We start from the raw sequence: 20811 nt of genomic DNA, 5'->3' as shown, positions 1-20811 counted from the left end.
TCCTAAATTGCACGTTCTACCAGTGCTTGTACAGTCAGTGCATTCTTCTCTGCACCCATGTTTAGTACGTATACATGTACTAGTATTTGAAACCACTCGACTCTCCTACATTCTGCTGCCTACATTGCTTGAAAATTGTCATAAGAAAAACAAAACTTTATTCCCAAATGAACATTTTTGTGTAAGGCGTTAATTAAGACGAGCGAAACTTGATCGTTTTCAGAATTGGAAGCCTATATTAGTAGGCCTACATAGTATACCAGCATGAATGTGTGGCATATTATTTTGTATGGCGTGTCATAGTCAATATAGCTGCAATCCGGCTAGCAAATATGTTTAGTGATGCATCAGGAAATAATGTGAGAATGTAAGTTAGTGGCTTTGTCTACCCCAAACTTTGAATAGAGGGGACTGGTTTATTGTTCGACGTTCATTCATTAAACCGTCGCCTGGCCTGCGTCCATTTAGGTCGCGAAGAAAACACACAAAGAAAATTCCCGTTGCGCACATTGTGGTGGCAGTTCCCGCGCGCGCGCTTGGCCGAGAGCCCACAATAAAGATCGTACAGTGCGTCAGCGTTGCCAGGTCCCAACAGAGCAAAATCACCAAAAGGCTTGTAAAAAATCACCAAAAGCCATCAAAAATCACCAAATTTGGAAAAGCGTAGGTAAAGCTTCAATTTCAAGACAAAATTATATCAATAAACCTTTATCAAACACTGCGCCAGTCTCGGTGCAATTTTCGGCGCACCGTAGTCACACACACTAAGTGCAAAATGTGTACGATGTGTATGGATATATGACTATGAGTGTTTGTGTGTGTCGCTGTGACCAAAAAAAAAAAGGGGGCACATGTTATGTTTCTGCAGGAAATAAGGGGAAAACTTTGGGCAAAATGCATTTTCGTTTTCAATTAGTGTGATTATTTTTCATGGGTCTAAAAATCACCAAAAAGTTACCAAAAATCACCAAATTTTGATTTGGTTACCAGGCTAAAATTTTGTCACCAAACAACTTCAAAAATCACCAAATTTCACCCTTTTTGGTTCCCGAAATCACCATCTGGCAACACTGCAGTGCGTACGCTTTTTTGTTTCGCGTTTCGTTTTGTATAAGGAGCTGTCCCAGAGGGCTCTCGCCGCAGCCCGTGGTCATGGGGTCCCAAGATAAGTAGCAGAATCGGAATGAGGAAAAAAAAAATACATTCTCGTATTCCAAGTATTTCATGAGTCATTGCTAGCGTTGGACACGTCGGTAACAAAAGTAAATATTCACTTGATCGTGTGCTATCTGTAGATTAAAATCGGAAGAGACCCAAATCCCAACTTAGTCAAAATTATGTAGGACAGTATTTGGGTATATTAAACATTACATTCATGTTTACCTTCTCTTTTAGTCCAAATATGTTGGATCTATAGTATTTGCGTAGGCCCTGTCACATTTTATCTTCTCTGTTTTTTTTTAAAGCGTGTGTTCCTAAATCAATGACCTCTCTTCACGTGATTTCCTAGCTGTGAGTGATAAGCTTGAGGGCCGTGTGATTTCCTATTAAACTGTTAGAGATAAGCTTAAGTGGGAAAGTGTCCGTTATTTTCCAATCATTATGCTTTGGTCTATTGGGGCAGATGAATTGAGCAGTGACAGTGTCGAGGAGTTACCGTATTGCTTGACAGCACCACAGCGTACGATGGAAATCTACCCGTGTAACAAGCTGGTTTACAAAGAAAAAACAACAACAAGTTATAGGCTTCGTTCACATTCCACAAGAGCTAAACTCTCCTTTGTTCCGTGTTCTCCACGGTTCTGCAAAACGAAGGGATTAGCGCCCCTCCATTTCGGGCTTTTGATACCCGTTCCAATTCAAGTATCTCATTCTCTGCACCAACGACCGAACTCTTAAAACGAATTTTTAATTTTATCTTCCCGTAATCATGTCCAAGAAAAGATGACTGTATGACGCATTTTTTCTTTCAGATTAGGTGCCCTTTAGCTTTTTATGTTTGTCTGTTTGTTTTTTGACAATCGCAGAAAACAACACGTTTTCGCTGTTGACAATTGTTTATTTGGTTTCTTGGTTTCGGAGAAAGAATGAGAGAGAAGTCCTGAAGTACCCGATGTGTCGGGAACACTATAGGGTATTTAGACCAAATGTGATACGGCCTATACTGCGCCATGGGAGCTGAGTGTTATTTTCGTGAGTGAGGTCACAAAACATTTTCGCGAGATGTTGTTTTCGCAATTTTGAGAAAAGGCTGTTGAAAGAGCATTAACAATGCCTGTCTGTTCGCGATGTTTTCGTGTGTTGTCAAATCTGCGGCCCAGCCGTAATTGGCGAAATTAATAAACCTCGCGAAAATAACAGCTTTTACAAAACACGTACAATGCACTGTATAAAAGAATTAAAATAAAATGTGCGTCATACAGCGCTTCGTATTTAAGGCATGGAAAAGCTCCATGGTATACATTACATTCCCTAACCAAGTTCATTTTCAATACGCTGGCGCGGCATGTGTTGTTGGCTGTAGAGCAAGGTTATGTGGCTTTTTTTTGTGAAATCATCAAGAACGAGGAGGAATGCGTTGTTATCCCGCTCTCCTCTCCACTTAGGTCAATTATGGAAGGAGGGGTTCGTGACGTGTTGCTGACGTCATGGTCAGAGAATGCGCAAGGTCATTCTCGCCTATGCAGACTGTCGGCAAACTGCGATGGTTGAGGAAAGAGCGCGAGCGGGGGGTGGGGAATAAAAGAGAAAAAAAAGAGGATGGTGGAGGGTGGGGGTGGGGGGTCGAAGAGAGGAGCCCTGCCAATGTGTGTGTGAACTTATGGGTGTGTGTCTGTCTGTCTGTTTGTCTGTCTGTCTGTCAGTTTGTCTGTCTGTCTTTCGGTCTGTTTTTCGGTCTGTTTGTACGTTTACGTCTGTTTGAGAGGAACTAAAGTTTATTTTGTAGTAGTAGGCCCCTATACAAATTGAGTCGATACTCTTTTCATGGACTATTAGTTCATGCTCATAAGCGTGTAACAAAATTGGAAGTATAGCCAAAAGTCCGGCCCTTTATGATACGGCAATCGTAAGTAGTATTATTTTTACATGGGAAATTCACGTCAGTGGCTGTAAGGGTTAGTAGGAGACGACGGACGTTTACAACCACGAAATTCTTTCAGTAAGCCTATTGGGCAGTCAATATGAAGTGGTCATTGAACCAGCAGGTAGTAGTTTAGTGTAGTTTTATTTTGTATCCAAATTGAATTTTTAGAGATTAGTATGAAATCAAAACAAACGCAGTGATCGTTGGTACGTAAAATTGGAAATAATCCAGGTAGATTTTCAGAAGTGTTATTCCGCACCATGCTTTATCTCGGCTGGGGAGGGTTCCATCATCTTATGAGAAAGGGGATACGCCCTCACACAAATATGACCTTTTTGAAAATACGCGTGATGTATTTCTAAGTATTAGTGCCTACAGTCAATACAATAAAATTCCATAAAATAGCACTAAACAACTGGTAGTGTAGGTTCCGTTAATTTTAGACCTTATATTACAAGAGTTACAGGATTATTGAGTAGAAGTCTACATTTTCACATATTGCTCGCAGCTACCTAGGCGTAATTATATTCCGCACTCTTCATTTCAATCATGACAAATTTAAGAAACAGCTATTGTCTTGTTTGGCGTTTACTTCAGCATGGAGAGTTGCATCGCTCTTGGAAAAACTGCTGATGGTGAAGGTGATCCGAATTCGCATGATACATGTGCAGCGAATATAGAGCTTTAGATTTGCGACGCGAACGCTAAAGACGACGCTATTGAGCTAAAAATTGTGTTCTGCACATGCGCGAGGCAACAGGTATACTGTTTCCATTGTTCAACCCTAGATGCTGCATCGTTACAGCGTTCGCGTCGCAGATCCAAAGCCCGGTAGTGTTTCCGGGTGTGCAGAGAAGTAGCGCGCAAAACCTAATAGCCAATATACTTCGTTAAAGTTATGCCATCACGTTCTAGATTCTTTCTCTGCCTTTCTCCCTGTCTTTGTGCAGCCAACCAGTGAGAAACCGATGGTCAACGGTCACGATGAAAAGAAGTACGACCTCGCCATCTCCGCACGGAGGGATGATGGCAGCCTGCCGCCCAAGGACAGCGAGAAGCCGAAGGTCAAGCGAGAGCATTGGGGCCACAAGATGGACTTCATCTTGTCCTGCCTGGGCTGGGCCGTGGGCCTCGGGAACGTCTGGAGGTTCCCCTACCTCTGTTATCGCAACGGAGGAGGTGGGTTCAATACTGGATATTGATTGTTTCCGAGTTTCTTTGTTGTATTTTATTTCTTTGTTGAATTGTGTTGTTGTTGTTCATGTTGTTGACTTTCGAATGCTGAATCTTGTGATGGCTGGAAAATGTAAAGTTATATCTTTTGATATTTATCAAGTCGCGTGTATTGACAAAACATTGAACATACCGGTACTAGTAATTTAGCCTGCAGCGTTGCTGGTAGAGTGGTATAGACCACACTGCATTAATAATTTTCTATCATCTGTAACGATGAACAGTGCAGCACGCGGTGATGACCAAACTGTTCTTACCGTGTTTATGCTGCATAATTTTGATATTTTGCGTTTTGCCTTATTTATTTATTTTTTTTTATTATTATTATTTTTTTTTTTGGGGGGGGGGGCGTGGTCTTGGCGGTTGCTGAGATCTTGTTAATTATTTGAAATATTTTCTTTTTGCTCAGTGCCTGCCAAATGGTCTCCTTCTGGTAGGGACCCTCGAGATTACCATAATTTATAGAGTTGATTTTTGGCTTCTGCATTATTTGAAAATACAAATATTTACGCGAGACCAACCCATCTTGTGCTCAGCCCATTGTGACCATGGTGTGCTATAGCATATACTGTAGCCAGCGATGGGTATCAACCCGGCACGTTGCGCCATGCCAAGATGATATCGGATCCTCCTCACCCGATCCCGTTTGCCAATCATCATCCAGTACATTGGCCAACTGTGTAATTCCGTCTTCCGACGGCGTCTCCTCCCTCATAGTGCATGCTCCTCCCCAGTCAATAAGACTGATGGATTTTTCATTTTAATCTGTCAGTCCGCACGGAAGTCGCTGATGTTACAGTAGGCTGATATGTACAGGCGGAGGGTATGATCACCGTGCGCGATCATGGAGTGGTTCCCCTCTCATCTTCAATCGGAGATTTGAGAATTCTCATGTCGCTTCTCTAGACTGCAGTGCAGCCATTGCACACATCCTGGGTCCCTTTACATCACTTGGAGCTTTTTATAGTCAACAGTTGCCACATAATCCACTTTTTTTTTTGTCTCTTCGAACAATTATTGCAGCAGTCAAGCACTAAACAGCAAATAATAATGATAATAATAATGATGTCAATTTTAATAATAATGATAATAATGATGATAATAATAATAATAATGGTAATGATAATAATAACTATAATAATAGTAATAATAATAATAATAATGGTAGTAATAATGATGAGAATAATAATAATGGTATTCGACTATGCAATCAGGAATATGCATAGTCTCAACCTTATATTCTTAACTCTCATTGTAATGTATATATTCGTGATGTGTCGCCCTCCGTGTTTTGCATTAGCTTGAGCTTGATTCGCAAATGACGTTCGGACGTCATTGCCGCGGTGCATGGCGAATCTGTTTTCCAGCTTGTTATTCAAGCCCTCTCTCACATTCACAAGGATTCTATATTTGGCGCAGCCTCCTGCGATTCGGTAACGACGACTACAGCATGTCTGCGGCATTTTAAATTAAGTCGCTGGGTGACCAGAAAAAGAAGGAAAACTCGATTGCCTTGTGAATTTAAAAGACGTCGAGCACACGTTATGAACATAATAAGTTCTCCTGTTGTCCATTGACATTTGTAAGAGCAGACATCACGTTTCCATTTGTAGTGAGTGTCTTCGAGCTCCCATTCAAATGAGAAGGTATATGATCGTTATACAAAATGACATAACACCGCCCACACCTTTCTCCTTCAGCAAAGACTCGCATGACAAGTCTATCGATAAGATTGATATCGCCCAAGGAGCATTCACAACCTTGCGTTTTTTCCTGAAAAAGTGAGGTATATTTGTGGATGTGTTTCTGGCGAGATCTCTGCTTCCCTCCGTCTGCGATGATTTTTTTTATCCCCGGGATCTGCAAGGTCATGAAACATTACTCTTTATTGTCTAGTGACTTATAAATGTCTTCTTTTTTCCCTTTGACATTCGAGCAAGATCTCTTCTCTATTGAGTGTTTTAATTCAGTCTCTCCCCCATTCATGTGTGGCTCTCTTTAATCCTCTTCCTCACTCTCCTGTCGTCCTTCGTCCCTCCGTCTGATGATTTTGTAAATATTATTATGATCCCCGTAATCTGCAAGGTCATCAAACATGGTGGCTTATAAATGTCCCCCTTTGACACTCGAACGAGGTCTCTACTCTATTGAATGTTTTCATTCAATCTCTCCCCCATTCATGTGTCTCTCTTTAATCCTCTTCCTCAGTCTGCGGTCATCCTTCACTATTCTTTTCTTCACATCTTTCCTGTTATTCATAAGCTTTTTCTCCATCTTCGCCTTCGTCCACAAGACATGGACTGAAAAAAGAGGGATATTTTGCCTATTCTTTTTGTATATATGATCATATTTTTTACTTTCTCGTTGAAGGGACGTTTTAAAATGGTATTTTGCCTTTTTTTCCTGTTAACTTATGATGAAAAAAATCGTATACATATATATATATATATATTTATATATATTATATATATATATTTCTTTTTTTATTATTATTTTTTTTTTTGCAATAGAGCATTGCGTGAGATTAGGATTCAGCTCTTAATGTTTTGCGAGATACATAGAAACCACTTCAAGATTTTGAAATCTGCGGCCTCATGTCAACCTAAACTATACCAAACCTTTAAGTAGAACATCAGCGCCCCCAAATCTTGTTCGAAACCTTAACAAATCCCAAATCTTAATAGTGTTAATTTTTCGGATTTGATACAAATAATGGAACTTGACGAGCGCAGCTTTGGTTCATCTACAGCGAGGTTCGAGTTTATTTGGCAAATAATTTTTTTTTATGAATATTTGATGGACAATGTTGCATTTTGACAATTTTGTTTGTTTTCTGTATTTAAAGCAATGCACATACCAACCCTCAGATTTCTATTAATAGATCGATGAAAAGCTGAATTTTATTTCATGGGGGACTTGTATTCGTCTTTATACATCTTACTTTGTAAAGTTTATTCAAACTTCAAAGGGACATTGGCATTCCATGAAATCAGTGACCCATGCCTATTGCATAGCGAAGAGCAACGGACAAAGGAGGTATAGGCCCTAATAGGCGAGCATCTGAGCGGAATTTGAAAAGAGGTGCTGAAACTGCCAGTGCATCAGCTATTGCAGTTGGCACGCAGAATTGGCGTGGCCATGTAACTGAGGCGCCCTCTATACTGATATCGTATATCATTCATGATTGCTATTTGCTGAATGACATGTAATATCACGTGCTTTTGGTTTTTTTTAAGTTATTTAATTTCCTTATGTATAATAGATGTTTACGCAACATCAAAGATGTAAGAATAATAATATTCTCGACACAAAGGAAGTTTTTCAGTCATTTCATTCGAATTCAAAACGGGACAATGATTTGGTCTGTAATGAGGAATTCTACGTCAGCATCACGTGACAAAGATGATCACCCAGATGTCCTCAGTACCACCGTATATATAGGTGACTGACAGAGGATGTTCATAGCGTCTGAATTCGTTTATATATCCATGGAGCTACAATATGTAGCTCCATGATATATCATTCTTATGAGATTCTGTCGTGTTTCTACTTCGTGTCACCTTATTCTTTTGAAACCATTTCATATTTCCGACTCCTTCATGAGCACTATGAATTTGCGAATATGTAGCACTAGCCCAACTATTGGTCGAACTGCTTGATAACTTTTTAAACATTTACATCCTGCATCTTTTCATTTTAAACAGGTGCCTTTCTCATCCCATACCTTCTGATGTTGACGCTGAGCGGCCTGCCTCTCTTCCTCATGGAACTTGGCCTCGGTCAGTTCGCCAGCCGTGGCTGCATTAACGTTTGGTGCATGGCCCCCGCCTTCAAAGGTACGGAATCGCCCCCCCCCCCCCCCCCCCCCCCCCCCCCTGTCGACAATCCCCACTTCCGATCTTCCGTTTCCGTTTTCCGAATCTCCATGTTAAGGTCATGAGTGATGGGAGCGTGGTTTGACCATTTCAGATCTGTTTTATTTATCTATTCGTTTATTCTTTTTTGTGCGTGATTTTGCGATTAGGTGAGAAAATATCACGCAGACAAAAAACAACCAAAAAATTCTCAATTATACATTCATGATTCCTTCTTTGTGAAATAATTCAGTATATTAAAATGTTTGCCTGTATTCGTAAGCGTCAATTGCTTTCGACGATATAAAATGAAATTGCTCTCCAAACTTATGATGCTTAACTTGAAAGACACATTCCAGTGGCATTTTCTTGATTGTTGATATCGCCAACTTTTCAGATGTTTATATAACCTGCAGACTAACAAAGCGGTGTCTTCAAAAATTCTTCTTCAGATTATTTAGTAGAAAGATTCTTAGCCAGTGATGACGTACATTCTTGTCAACTTTACATGCCATCTCATCAGTAGCCCTACACGTACTAGTCTATGATAGGTTCCGTCTTTGATAATTTTATTGATCCAGAGACCTTCATGAGTTTTGATATAGCGACAGAAAAACACGTTTACAGCATAAATTTGTTATGTGATTAATGTATTTGTTTTATCTATTTCCCATGCATTTTGCATTGATTTATATTTCCCTTATTTTGTTTATTGTACTTGAATTCAAGCGAAAGATGATTTTCCTTGTTTTACATGATCTTCAGGATATTGGACTCGTTGTGTGATCTGTGATGATGTCATTTTAGCCACTTGCCTTCTATACACCTCGAATTCAGAGTGGATCTTTTTCCAAAGATTACCATCTTTATGAATGAAGATATTCATTTTTGAGTGTAGCGTGCTTGACTTAATTTGTTAATATCAAATGTATTCGTCATATTTCGTGTTTTCTCCCAATAACTATGTATTATATTCGCTCTTGTCATAAAATCTGCTGATTGTTATGATCCTGATAATGTCATCCCATGTTAGCAGTTCATGTTTTAGACCATTCATGAATCATTAGCATCGTCTTCAGACTGACTTTCGTTGTTAGTCTATGTGGCTAACAACACAAAAGAACACCAGACACGGACAGAAAAAAAAAATAGAATTTGTTTGAAATATTGATTCAATTTCTTTCGTAGTTTTTGTCCCTCTGCGAACTGAATCACGAAAGCAAGTTTTATAGTTAAAAGAAAACAACAACAACAACAACAACACTAAGAACAAATACAGGATAAATTCCCAGCGTGGTGTGTAGCGAATTAACAGAACTCGGCGCGTTACCTTGCAGTACTTTTCCTGTTGTCTTCTGTATAGTTCTTGGATAAACCTGTCCTCTGAGCACGCGGCCCCAATTGCAGTGGTCGCGTCGCATTCAAGGACAGTGTGGTAGAATCGCCGTAAGTATTAATAGTCGGTGTGGACGGCTCCGCTGATTCCTGGGGTTCGCTTTTCTAATCCCTTTGTCCTCCGAAGAAACAATCGTTGCTGAAAAAAAAAAAGCGGAAAAAAATTATATGATATGAAAGAAACCAAACTAGTGATCGGGATTCGTTTTTGTAAACATGTTTACACAAAGTATCCACGGGCCTAATAGAAAGCCGGCCAGTTGTTGCCATGACTTTCTGACCGTTTTATGCACGAGGTTAGCGGTCATTTTTAGCTGGAGAAAAGCGAGCCCCCTAGAGTCAGTTGGGAGTGTGAAGTCTCTTGTGGACTTGTCTATGCTTCAATGAATGCTCGCATATCATGTCTTCTCTTTTTTCGACAGATTTACCTGATGTGATATTAAAACTCATTTTATGTATGATGTGTCATTTAGGTATTGGGTTAGCCATGTGCATGATCAACAGTTTAGTAAATATCTACTATCCCGTGATCATCGCCTACGTCTTCTACTACTTCTTCATCTCGTTTACGAGAGAGCTCCCCTGGAAGTATTGCCATGCCCCCTGGGCAACCGCAAACTGCACCGATTCCCTCTCGGCGTTGGGCAACGGTACCGCCAACGAAACCGACGCCACAACCTGGTCAATGACCACGGTTGCGTCCAACGCTGTCTATAACGCCACCTCGGCGTTTGGTAACTCGTCGTTGCTAAACGAGTCAGCGCTGGTCGAGAAAGAAGATTACAACACGAGGCCGGCGCAGGAGTTCTGGGAGTACGTTTGTTTCCTTGATTTCGTTCCGACTATTCTTTGGGCGGGCCCGCGTGTGCGGGGGAGGTGCTGGCTACCGTCCCTCCCGGCTTAGCCTGGGTAGGACACAGCTCTCCCCCGTAGACGCACCGCCCCAATATATCCGAGATTTCTAGAGGTTCTACTGAACTCGCGTGGAATTGTGCTTTTTTTCGGAGAAAATGTGATAGGGGAAATGCCCTTGGGCTTTACCGTCTTCTTTATAGGAAATGTGTACCCATCTTTTTTGCTTTATGACATTGAATAAGTGCTCCGTGCATTGTTTTCGCGACAAATCCTTGTTGTCCACTGTCGCAAGGCGATCGGGACTCCAAAACAAGAGCAGGGTACATAAATATCGTATTTTCCAAGTCACGTGACCCGATGCATACGTCACTGTGGAAAGAATTAGCATTTTTTCATTTTCGCGCTCATTTTTGGTCGATAATGAATTGTGACCTTTCCATATGGTATAGAACGTTTAGGCTCTGGTCGCATTTCAGGTCAAGAAATTAGTGTCCGCAGTTTGCTTGTCGCGGGAGAAACGTTCGTCATTCATGGTCATGCACAATATGTTAACGAAAAAAAAAAATAATAACCGCCGACTTCTACGTGCAACTATGGAAGTGATGTGAATCTTTTCATGCGAGCAGTGCCACAAAATCGATGGTTTCTGTTTTGGATACAGTATTCGTTGTCGAAATGACGTGTAGATTGAAATACACCGTTAACGAAAGACGGTTTTCCATCGATGAGCGATGTTTTGTTTATCTGTTTGTGTGGGTTTTTTTTTTTTTTGGGGTACTGGGATGAAGAAACCAAAAAAAAAACCCCAAAATCTTGAACCATCCGCGCTATTGGTTTGTGTTGGCGATATAAATAGTTCCGTGCAGCTCGCTTCCAGATTTGGCGTAGAATTCCGTGGGTGAATGGTGGGTGTGGTGGGTAAAGGCTGCGAACATGGTCCCGATGGAAGAGGTGCCTGCTGGTGACCCTGTATGTTGCGATGATGGTGGTGAGCCTCGCGGTCTTGGGCGATGTATAATGATGTGAAAATGTTGTGTGTGTGGCCTGATGCAACGAAGTGGTTTCTCCGCATTTCAAAAATCTGTGACGTCGCTGCTGCCCACGGCCGAGAGCTTGGCAGAGAAGTTTAGAGAAATTTCTGAAAGCGTCCACCGAGCCACGGTGGTACGTTGGTCCTAGCTAAGAAACACTCGAGATCTGCAAAATAGCGAATTAATGAACATGAATTTATTGTTTATCGGAACTTACATAGCAGGAAAGTTGAAGGGATATGGATCATCAATATCTGAATGAGATATTTAAATTCAATTCGTCTCTGTTTTATAAATCCAAATATGATTGCAAATTGCTCTCATGGAGAAGATTTCATGCCGTGGAAACAGCGATGGAAGCTTCAAAAAAGCATGGAAAAATTATTAAAAATTGATATCACCGCGTAGAAAGTGACGTATGCAGTGCCTGGTCGACGTATTACTGAACCACCAATGTATTCGTTCTCAATTTTGCTCGATTTCTTGCGAACCTCTATAAATCTCAAATTGTCACTCATTTTGATGATATGCCACAAATGTTTGGATATTGCGTTACGCCATACGATAGTTAAAGACGCTGATATATTCCTCTTTTTTTTTTCTGGGACGCGGGGGAAATGTACGCGTACATATCTTCATGTATACTACTACATGCTTTCCACTACCATTATTAATGCATTGCGTGGATTGTTCCATTTCAATACATGATCATTTTATGAACATACAATATAAAAGTACTATATAGCCGAGCTCATATGAAATTAATACAGACTTGTATTGGGATTTTTTTTTTTCAACGAGTGATTGACGTCACACAGAATACACTCCAAGGCAAACATAGTTATACAGACACATTAAGCAGAAAAATGAAAACTTTGCTCTATTCCCCTGATTCAGTTGACAATAGTCTATTTTCATTTTGCAGTGGGCAATGCAATGTTTCCACTTTCAATTATACAACAGCACATAAGAAAATACAGATCAACACACACACAGATCATATAGGAAACAAACATAATTTCCCATGCACAACTAGTGATTCAATTAGAAAGAAGAAAAAAAAATATATATATATTATGTATGCTACTCTATGTCTGTGGTATAGAATCATCATGGTATAATATACCGTATTTGTAGCGTCTGAAAGAGGATTTTCTGTGGAGTCTCCTTTGCTATAATTTTTATGATATGACTTTATACATGAAAAAAAAATAATTGAATGCTCTTGAATATTTTTGCCTATTTCCAGATGGGAGTATAAATTTTCTAGCGTGGACGAATGATAGTAAAAGGTGGAATTATGGATTATGGAGATGGGAAAAATTGCTGATTTCCTCCTTATCATTAATAACACACTTCCATTGGGATGTATTTACGCTACATTGACTTCTTTTGTTATGGTTTTTGTAATCATTTGATCGTCATTTCATGGGGAATTGATCGCGAAATGTGTTCTTGATTAACGTAACACCATCGTTGCAGTCAAAGATGAACATGACATTTTTATTTATTTTTAAAATGTTTTGGTCAGAATTGAAAAGGATCAAACTCCTCAGAGAATTAATTTGCACGACTTTCACACTCACAATAATTCACATTCAAAAAGCGCCCGATACTACTTCATTACTCGGCTATGAGCGTTCACGATATTATAATTATAATCCCTGAAGTAGCTTTTGTCATCAGCAGACGACATCTATGCACTAAAACCAGCATCAACAGTGAGGCGAGAGAAAAAAAAAAATACAAAAACCCAAAACCAACAACATCACTATTCCACAGTCATGACATACTAGTACATTATCTACGTTTGTATCTACTCCCACAAACTGCATTTCAATCGTCCATTGCCAATAGTACATGTAATATAATCACGACCCAGAAATAAGCAAGCAAAAATTGCACAATGACGCTTATAAAAATCATTATTTTAGTACTTGTTCTGTCGAAAACGGGCAAGCAATTTCTCATCCCACCCTATTTTTTTTTTTCTGGTTCTTATTCACGTTTGTCCACGAGTATAGTAGCGAATACAATAGTATCAAGAGTTTAGTATATGACAGTATGTTATTGCGTTTTATTACAGAATTTAAGCACTGTTGATGAATTTTGAAGGAAATGATATTGTTAATTAAGAGTCTAAATTCCTTCGTCGGTATTCATGGTACGAATAATCGATTTTACTACAATTCAAGTACCGCGGTGACCACATTTTTCTTACTTCAGATATTGCAGTGATATTTGCAATAAAATGTCTCTCGCTAGAATGTGTGCCCATGATATCCCAAGTTTTCCACCATATTATTAGTAGTAGTATAGCAAGTTCTTTGAGCAAATTGACTTGGGAGTCTTAGATGAAAAGCTGAATTTCAAATTTCCTAGAATGCGTGATTTTTTTTTCTTATTTTATATTTGATAGCAGTGATGTACGGTACCTTTTCCCGAAATTAAATACGTAAAGTCTTTGTAGGAAAAGTTTTGGTTGAGTAGGGAATTGATTGTTTAGCTAGAATTATTGACATGTGTCTCAACTCAAGTTTCAAACTTTGTTTCTGTTGAATTTTATGTTTTATTTAAAATTTTTGGATTGGGAAGGAACCCAGCTCATGGAAAACAAACCACAAAAGAGAGAGAGAAAAAAGAAAGAAAGACATACACACGATGAAATAGGTATTTACGTACTAATCGTAACAACCCTTGTTTCTTATTTTCCATGATCGCAGTTAACCCAAATCACCTTTCCTTGCAGCGACGGCCCAAGGTTGTCGAGCTCTTGTGTCTCATTGGTGAGATTATCACAACAAAAGATGAATATGTATATATGTTAATTTGGCAATGAATGACAATGTAATTCTTTTCTGCAGAGAACAATGTCAAACAGAGTGTGTGTGTGTGCGTGCGTGTAGGTATGCGTGAGGTGTGTGCTGGGTGTGTATGGGTTTGATACGAGTGAAGAGAGGATCTAGCGTCCTGTATGGTGCGCATTATTAATTTCTGGCGCCAAATCGGCATTTCTTGTTCTTCTTCGAGAGGAAATAATCCAAAGGAGGAAAAAACAAAACAAAAACAGGTTGCTACAAATCAAGCACTACAGTCCACTCAAACTGATACAAACATTTTCACGCTAAATCTTGGAAATTACTACTCCTTTCTTACTTGAAAGATGTGTCACCGTCTCATGTATAGTGCTTTACAAAAATTAACATTGGCCTTTGCCGGCGGTTCGTTAGGGGATACCGTTGGCATACTCATGTTGGTGTGACTACTTAACACACATGGTGAAAGTGTCTGCTTTCAATTCCCGCATCTTGTTTTGACTCTTTCGGAGTATGCAGTACCGTATTTATTTATTTATTTACTCCTTTCCTCTTCATTCTCTTTACACTGTTTTCGATCCTGACAATTCTAAGAAGATACAGACCGAAACATGTCAGAAATGTAATGCTTTACCAGAGGGAAATGACGTATGGAAATGCGACAAATGTTGTTCCATTACACACAAATCGATTGTGAAAGAGATGTTTTGATCCCAGTTTAACTCTCCAAATTTTTCACGGATTTATTTCAGTCATGTTCATTTTGCTTGCAAGTTTCAATGCTCTGATTCTAACAAAACTATATTATCCCTATAGTTCGTACCAGTTTCGATTATGTCAAACAATTATTGATTTGATCTTTCTTGTGCTTAACTTGAAATACCAAGACGTAATTATAGGTGTGAATTGTGAAGTACATTGTATAGCTATACTTGACTAGTTTGCAAATCTGACAAATCATGTACCGCTTCGTCGCCAAATTGATCATATTAACAAAGTTGTCCGATGGCATAACAAATTTATCGCTGTTTCTAAATTAATGTATACGTTTCTGTTTCACGTTGTAGGTGTTTGGGCGTGGTTTTATATTGTTCTCACTATTGAAATACCACTTATGTGCCTCTTAGTGCATGGATTTTTGTGATGGGGATTTAGTTTACCTATACTCGTGAGTAGATTAGGATGTTTATCAGCATGTGGTTTATTATTTATTCATTTCGATATAAAGAAGTTGAGTTTTCTCAAAAAGAAAACGAGAAATTTATGCCGGACAATGATCTCAAACAGCAAAACAATTCAGAGATCAAAATTTCGATCGTGCTTCCAGGAATCAGTTTGATATCTAGAAGAGGGGAAGATTAGTTTGAGTGCCTTTTTGCTGTTTTCACGTAGATACTAGGTCTATCCTTTTGCTTGTATACATCATCCATTCATTCTACGCCTGTACGTACACATCCCGTCTCCGTTAACTCGACTTTGCTGTTATGCGCTCTGGCTTTTCATACTGTGTCTAATTTCACTGATGTGTTTCATCGTTAACTCTCCTAACCTTTTTCACCTCCCCGTGTCTTCTTCCACTCTTGACCTCGTCAGTGGCTTCTTTCGTCACTGTCCCTTCAGCTCTGCCCCCTCCTTCCCTTCTCTCTCGCCCTCCATCTACATTTCTCTTTCTCTTTCCTATTATCAAACTAACACCCCCTCTCCTGGTCCCAGTTGTCCAATGTTCCAAGATCCAGTTTTTCCCTTTTGACTGTTCTGTCCAATTCCGCCAAGTTTATGTTGACGCTTCCTAGTCCGTCTTTGTGTTATAGCATCACACTGTAAACCCATTTCTAAAACCCAAATCAAACCTCCCCGATCTTTTGACGTACCCACACACCTCTCTACCTACCGTGTAGTTAAAAACCAAAAGACAAAACAAAATAAACATGCGTTGATGTCCGAATTCATTGCTAATGTGCGGGACGCTCTTGGTTTTTCTCCCCGTTGCCTGCCCTATACTTGGCTTGTGCCTCCGACAGTAATTCGGTGCTCCAGAGGTCTGCCGGACTCCACGAAACGGGCGAGATTCGCTGGCAGCTGGTGCTGTGCCTCATGCTGGTGTGGATCCTAACCTTCCTGGCCCTCGTCAAGGGAGTGAGGAGCGTCGGAAAGGTGAGCCCTCATCACCAGCTAATTATAGATAGATAGATAGATTTTAGATAGATGAATGAATCAATAAATGGATTAATTTGTTAATGAACAGATCTCATTTATATAAATGAATGAATAATAAGTTATTTTGATATATATATAAGATAGAAACAAAACTGGAACAAAGTTCATGCTATTCTCCAACATCTTATATCTGCACACAAATTTTCGAACGATTCGCTCTTTCTCAAAAGTGTTGATACTGAGAGAACAATAACAATTCTACATGAATATGATATAATGTATACGTTTATTATGTATTTGATAAATTATAAATTTTATTTGTTAGATAAAGAGGAAATCGATAAGAATGAAGATGTTTTTTTAAAGAATTTTATTCAAATGAGAAGATTCAGATTGTACAAGTGAAATTCATTCTACAAAATGCCTGATACGAAATGCAGGAGATGGCTGACGGCAACAAACAATCTGGAATGAGTATATTATTTTCAGCCGACATGGGAAACAAAATCTTCATTTCCTGATACATATCCATCAATAAATTTGCTTGCTTTATCGAATGACAATTTTGATGGGGGAAAAAAACATGATTTCTGTTCATTTCTGGTAGAAAACATGAAATGTTTTGCGTACAAAAACGACATTTAATGAAAATGATAGTGTGCATAGATGTGATGATATCTTGTATAATTGTGTAAGTAGGTCAATATCCCCTCAAGCGATTAGTCTCCATGCTTCCAATTCTTGCTCAACGTCACGAAAGCGTTGCAGCATTGTGCATTCGTACTTCAATATTTTATTCATTGGGTTGTGCTCGGGTATCGAACCCTCACAATATCTGGCAACGCCGTACAAAATACATGTTGGCCCCCTACTGGGAGTTGCAAGCATGCGCATTATACACTGAACATGCTCGTGCACCGCATCATATACACCACCACTCAATCCCCTGCACATCGACGTCGTCCCTCTAGCGCCTACTTGTGAATACAATGTATTTTAAGGAAATGATGGACTAGTTTGAGGACGTATTTCTTGATCATTTTCCTCGTCCTATACACTGGAAACGGCGGGAGGGGGTGTGGCCATCATGGGTAAAGAGAAAGGGAGAGATGTCCTGCTAATTATTGTCTTCCGGTATATAGGTGAATATTGCGAATGAAAAGTGGTTCTGTGGCAACAAACAAAACCAAAATCGTGGGGAAAAAATATGGACTTGTTGCGGGCACCGCGATTTATTCAGTTTGTCGGTGTTTTATGTGTCTTATTGTGAGTTTCTACATTGTCGCAAATGCTTCCGGCTTCGTTGAAGCGGCATATCTTGATATATCTATATATCTGTACATGTATATGTATTATATATTATATATAAAACAAAAAGGAAAACAACAAAGGTGAAACATGCGAGTTACCAACTAATCGTCGAAGAGGCGAGGTTGCCGGAAGTGTATTCAAGCATGCGTTCCATTGGGAAGAACTCTATACACACAAAGAACCGTGAAACTGCTCCACAGTGTCCTCGCCTTATACGCAGATTGCTGCTCTTATCTGGGTTCAAATTGGATTTATTACACGACCATTGCATGCCTGTTTGATGAGAATAACTCAAAGGGATCGTATAGTTTTGGTTGAGACATAATTTCAGGTTTCTAACATTTTTTTTGTGTGTGTGAGATAGTGAGAACTCTCTTATGAAATATGAAAGAGCATGTAATTCCATGAGGAATTCAACGTTTATTAGATGAAAATTTGTTTTGAAATGGCTGAGATATCCAAAACAGAGCGATTCTAATAAAGTGTGGGACCCACACTTTTTTACGATTGCTTTGTTTTACTTTGTTTTTGGAGGTTTCAGTCATACCAAACCCGATTTTCATTAAATAAACTTTGAATTCCTCTTAGAATGGTATGTTCTGTACTATGTCATAAGTGTTTTCTTGGTATCTCGCAAAAAGTTAAAAGCCCAATTCTCATCTTCACCAATACTGTACCATCTCTTTAAAAAGAATACGCGGAATATACAAAGACTTATTTCTAATTGTTTGCATAAATGCACTTTCCAGTCAGATTGGAAATTTAGTTTCTCTTTCAATGTTTTTTTTTTTTTTATTAGTAATTTGCGCTGCGTGAAGTAGAAACTTAAGAATTTATGGTTTCGATATTTATTATAGTTTTATCAAGGAGTTAGGCGACTTTTTGCCTGGTACCCTCCTTGATTTTATGACGTTTTATGGCGACCCTGTACTAAATATTTCACTCTTTTAAGATTCCGAAAACGAACCGTCCCGTTCTTGATTACAATGCCAAGTTCGAAACTTTTAGCAAGCCATCCTCAACAGGGAATTAGGGTCGTGCACTTTTTGAAGGAGACTCCTTCAGCTGTAAAGCGAGACGCCAACTATGTGCCTATGTTGTTGTAAGCAGCGAGCCCTTATACAATGATGAAGGGCGGATATATAACATGCAACAGTATTAGTCTTGTCAATATGTAAACAGCGAGTATCTGTCTTCTTGGAGAGGTGTGTTACTATTTTCGTGCTAAATGCGCTTTTTGCTCGTGGTTTTCACTTTCACTTGTTGGCGGCGAACGGAGCTGTTTGAGACCGGGAGACGTTTGCATTTCCTCTTCCGTATATAGAGAGCTCTGGAATAGAAACCACCGAATGATTTACTGGAAAAGTCCTAGTGAAATTCCTTGTAAAATTCCTTCATGAGGCGATCAGGCTTACGAGTTGTAGTCTCCTTCATATCGGGCTCTCTTCAATAATGAATTGAAGAAACGAAGGTGAAATAATCCAACCTTCCCTTCATGTGATATTGTCTCTCTGCGGATGGATACGATCTTATGATCCGAGCGAGAGTTTTGAGACGATAACTCGACATTTTTTTTGTGTGTGTTAGATGTTTCCAGTATATTATAGACCTTCAAAAGCATACATTAATGTGAAAAAAGGAACTCCTTTTACTTAACTAAGGGTTTAGAATTTCAAAGACGCTCAAATCAAAATCAAACAGTGGTCATCAAGGACCTTCGAACCACATATTTTGCGTTTGATGGAATTTTGATCTCTTAATTTGAAGAGCAGTGGAATACAGCCAAGCAATAAGTGGTAATTGACATGTAAGCGCTGCATGAATGGCTTTAGATAATTTTGATTGTCAAAAAGTTTCCAATGGGTTAATGGCTTTAGTTGATTTTGATCGTCAAAAATATGCGTTCACCTGTACATGTCGATATGCATACAGCTTATGAATATTCGTGACGTAGTTTTCATGAAGATCTGCCTATTTTCATTATAGCACTTCAGTTCAAGTCTCTTTCAAGAGAAGGTCTTCAATGACCATTATGTGCACATGCTCAGATTGACAGTGTGAACCTGCTTTTAGTGAACGTAATTCTTGTTTCTGTGTAGTTTACGTATAGGCCCTAAATCGTTTTGCAGGCCTCCGATCATACAAGTTGTTTTAGTTTAGTTAATTCATTTCTAGTCAGTTGATGATTGGGATGTTTAACTAAGTCCCAACGACCGATAAAACCTTTTGATAGTATACCACACACAAATACACTCCCGCGCGCACTTATGTTTCTTTGGGTGAGAATTACGGGAAGTGTTGTATCAGAATTGATTTCTCCACCTTTTTATTTTTAGGTCCGACATAAAAACTAATATTAATGTCCGATTTATGATTAGGGCAGTAAATGGGTGTGAGGTGCAACGTATACTGTTAGATGAAGGAACACGAGGAGCGTAATAACTGGCTTTATTCATTCCTTCATTTTCATATGAATTTCTTCATTAAACAGTGAAGGCCCTGTTATGGCAATGAATAGACCAAAGTCAGAAACTATTCGACGCAGCCTGTAGTGTCGTGTGTACGCCGATCCCGACGTGAATAAGTTCCGCTTGTGAGGCAGACTCTTGCTTTCCAGCGTCAAAATAATATTTTGACGCTGGAAAGCAAGAGTAACATATTATGTTACGCCCTCCCCATGCGATAACCCGTTTTGCCGTACTCACGAGTTTATTAAATAAACCTTATAGCCACTGTGTTCTGACACAAGATGTAGTATGACTCTGAATAGAATGAGGGCTTCAAACAGGTGACCTTGTCTGTAATTTTCCGCGCTACAATACAAAGTATGGTAGTTTTCCATTCGCCATTATCCCCGCTCAAGGTCGACTTCGTGAAGTCTTTGTCCATTCGTCGTAGCGGGCTTCGAGGCACATCGCAGTCATTAATTGCGATACTGGTATCCTTTTAGCGCGTTTTTTGAGGAGAGCACAGTGAAATTCAATCACCATCCTGGTGTTCTTGACTTTGAAAAGATGCATTGTTTTGCTTCGTTTTGTGTAGTTTATTCATTTATATGATTTCCCTACCAAGAG

At 39.4% G+C, this 20811-nt stretch overlaps 1 protein-coding gene across 1 annotated transcript in view; it reads left to right on the top strand.

The window, feature by feature from the left end:
• Window positions 1–20811, top strand: part of LOC139731479 (sodium- and chloride-dependent glycine transporter 1-like) — a 51122-nt gene that overhangs the window by 4076 nt on the left and 26235 nt on the right. The window contains exons 2-5 of the mRNA XM_071642363.1: window positions 4036–4264; window positions 8023–8154; window positions 10041–10380; window positions 16291–16423. Coding sequence (XP_071498464.1) covers window positions 4036–4264; window positions 8023–8154; window positions 10041–10380; window positions 16291–16423 — 834 coding nt within the window. The remainder of the gene's footprint in view (window positions 1–4035; window positions 4265–8022; window positions 8155–10040; window positions 10381–16290; window positions 16424–20811) is intronic.

This window comes from Diadema antillarum, unplaced genomic scaffold (assembly GCF_040938485.1).
Source record: "Diadema antillarum isolate AM-2024a unplaced genomic scaffold, OU_Dant_1.0 seq00000375_RagTag, whole genome shotgun sequence".
In the NCBI taxonomy this organism is placed as follows: Eukaryota; Metazoa; Echinodermata; class Echinoidea; order Diadematoida; family Diadematidae; genus Diadema; species Diadema antillarum.
The sequence above is the reverse complement of the archived record's forward strand: the minus strand, read 5'-3'. Positions and strand labels throughout refer to the sequence as shown.